This window comes from Microtus ochrogaster, unplaced genomic scaffold (genome assembly GCF_000317375.1).
Source record: "Microtus ochrogaster isolate Prairie Vole_2 unplaced genomic scaffold, MicOch1.0 UNK41, whole genome shotgun sequence".
Taxonomy (NCBI): Eukaryota; Metazoa; Chordata; class Mammalia; order Rodentia; family Cricetidae; genus Microtus; species Microtus ochrogaster.
This window is the reverse complement of record NW_004949139.1, coordinates 1074710-1076460: the sequence shown is the minus strand read 5'-3', so window position 1 is coordinate 1076460 and position 1751 is coordinate 1074710. Positions and strand designations below refer to the sequence as shown.

Here is a 1751-nt window from a genome sequence, read left to right as displayed (position 1 = left end):
AAAAAAAAAAGAGAGAGAGAGAGAGAGAGAGAGAGAGAGAGAGAGAGAGAGAGAGAGAAAGAGAGAGAGAAAGCTTATGGGCTTTTCAAGGTAGGCAAGAGGTAAGAGCATTACGCTGACTGTTAAGAAAATACAGGGAAAACATACATAGGATTTTTCACATTGATAAAATTAAATTCCTTGGAGCTGGATAGCTCAATGGTTAAGAGCATGGACTGCTCTTTCAGAGAACCCAGGTTCAACTTCCAGCACATACATGGCAGCTCACAGCTGTCTACACTCTAGTTTCAGTGGATCTGATGCCAATGCCCTCTTCTGACCTCCGTGGGTCACACACACACAGTGCACAGGCAAACACAAATAAAAATAAAATTCAAGTCCTTAAATCTGAAATTGATTTCAGCTGCACAGCCAGGGCGCACTATCACATACTCACCCGCTGCTGTTGAACAATGTTCTTGTGCTCACGCGCTACACGTGTGGCCCACTTCCGAGCCTCCTTATTTAGACTGTGCTCCTCTGTGGTTCCAGTCTCCGATTCTAATTGTCGACTCTACAAGAGAGAACAGAGAGCACCAATCTGTAGTTGGATCAGAGGGTCTCTCCTTAATCTGCACTGACAATGTAAGACACACCTACTACTGTGGGAAGCAAGGTCTCAAGTCAAACAAAGTCCCTGTGAGGCAGCTATGGAGATTAGTAGTCTTGGAAGCCGCTGGAGATGAATCCCTCCCTCTTAAACACTTGACTAGCAACACTGAAGATTCCAGAAAATATCACCTGCCCTCTGAAAGTCAGCCTTTCATTGTTGGGACACCGTGCCCTCATATACCTAAGAAGATATCTATTTACTTAACAGGAGGACTTTCCACAAATTCTCTTATGACTATCTTCCTCATTTATGAGAAACTGCTAAATGCAACAAAATGTCCACCAGAGGAAAGAGCCATCCCTCCTGAGAAGAATTCTCAGCTAGGTGGCGGCACACACCTTTCATCCCAGCTCTCAGGAGGCAGAGGCAGGTGGGTCTGACTTCAAGGCCAGCCTGGTCTACAGAGTAAGTTCCAGAACAGCCAGGGCTACACAGAGAATACTGCCTCAAAAAACAAAACAAAAAATAATCCTCAAGTAGTGCAGCACAAATAATAAAAACCCAGAGACAGAAATCAACCCCAAATCCAGAAAAGTGAAGCAGCCAAGCCACGAGAGAAGTCCACCTCCACCAAGGCTGGGCGACGAAGCCTCTCTCTCCTCCCATTTTATATTCTCTTGTGCTGGGACTAAAGGCATGGGACTCCCCAGAACTAGGATTAAAGGTGTGAGCCATCACCTCCTAGATTTGTTCCTGCATTGATCTTGTGTAGCCCAGGGTGGCCTTGAACTCACAGAGATCCATCTGACTTTGTCTCCCAAATTCTGGAATTAAAGGTGTGTGTCAGTCACCACTGCCTGACCTCTAGTGCCTTTAGCTTTGCTTCTGGTCTTCAGGAAATATTTATTTATCAAAATGTAAATCATATACCACTACAAAGCAGTGCTGGAGAGTGGAGTCCAGCGCGGACACTGGGAGGCTAACACTACCTGTACCTCCAGCTCCAATGTGGCCTCTTCAGCACCTGTACTCATATGCCATATCCATACACAGACACACATAAACATAAATTAAGTTTTAAAACTTTCAGGTAAATTTCCCCCAAAATATATTTGCCTTTTATAGATATTAGAGCATTTTTTTTTTTTTTTTGGTTTTT

The 1751-nt window shown here is 44.3% G+C and overlaps 1 protein-coding gene across 2 annotated transcripts in view; it reads right to left on the bottom strand.

The window, feature by feature from the left end:
• Fchsd2 (FCH and double SH3 domains 2) overlaps nt 1-1751 on the bottom strand; it is a 213763-nt gene that overhangs the window by 35262 nt on the left and 176750 nt on the right. For both annotated transcript variants that reach the window (XM_005368781.2, XM_005368782.2), the window contains one exon: nt 437-553. In XM_005368781.2, the coding sequence (XP_005368838.1) occupies nt 437-553 (117 nt within the window). The remainder of the gene's footprint in view (nt 1-436; nt 554-1751) is intronic.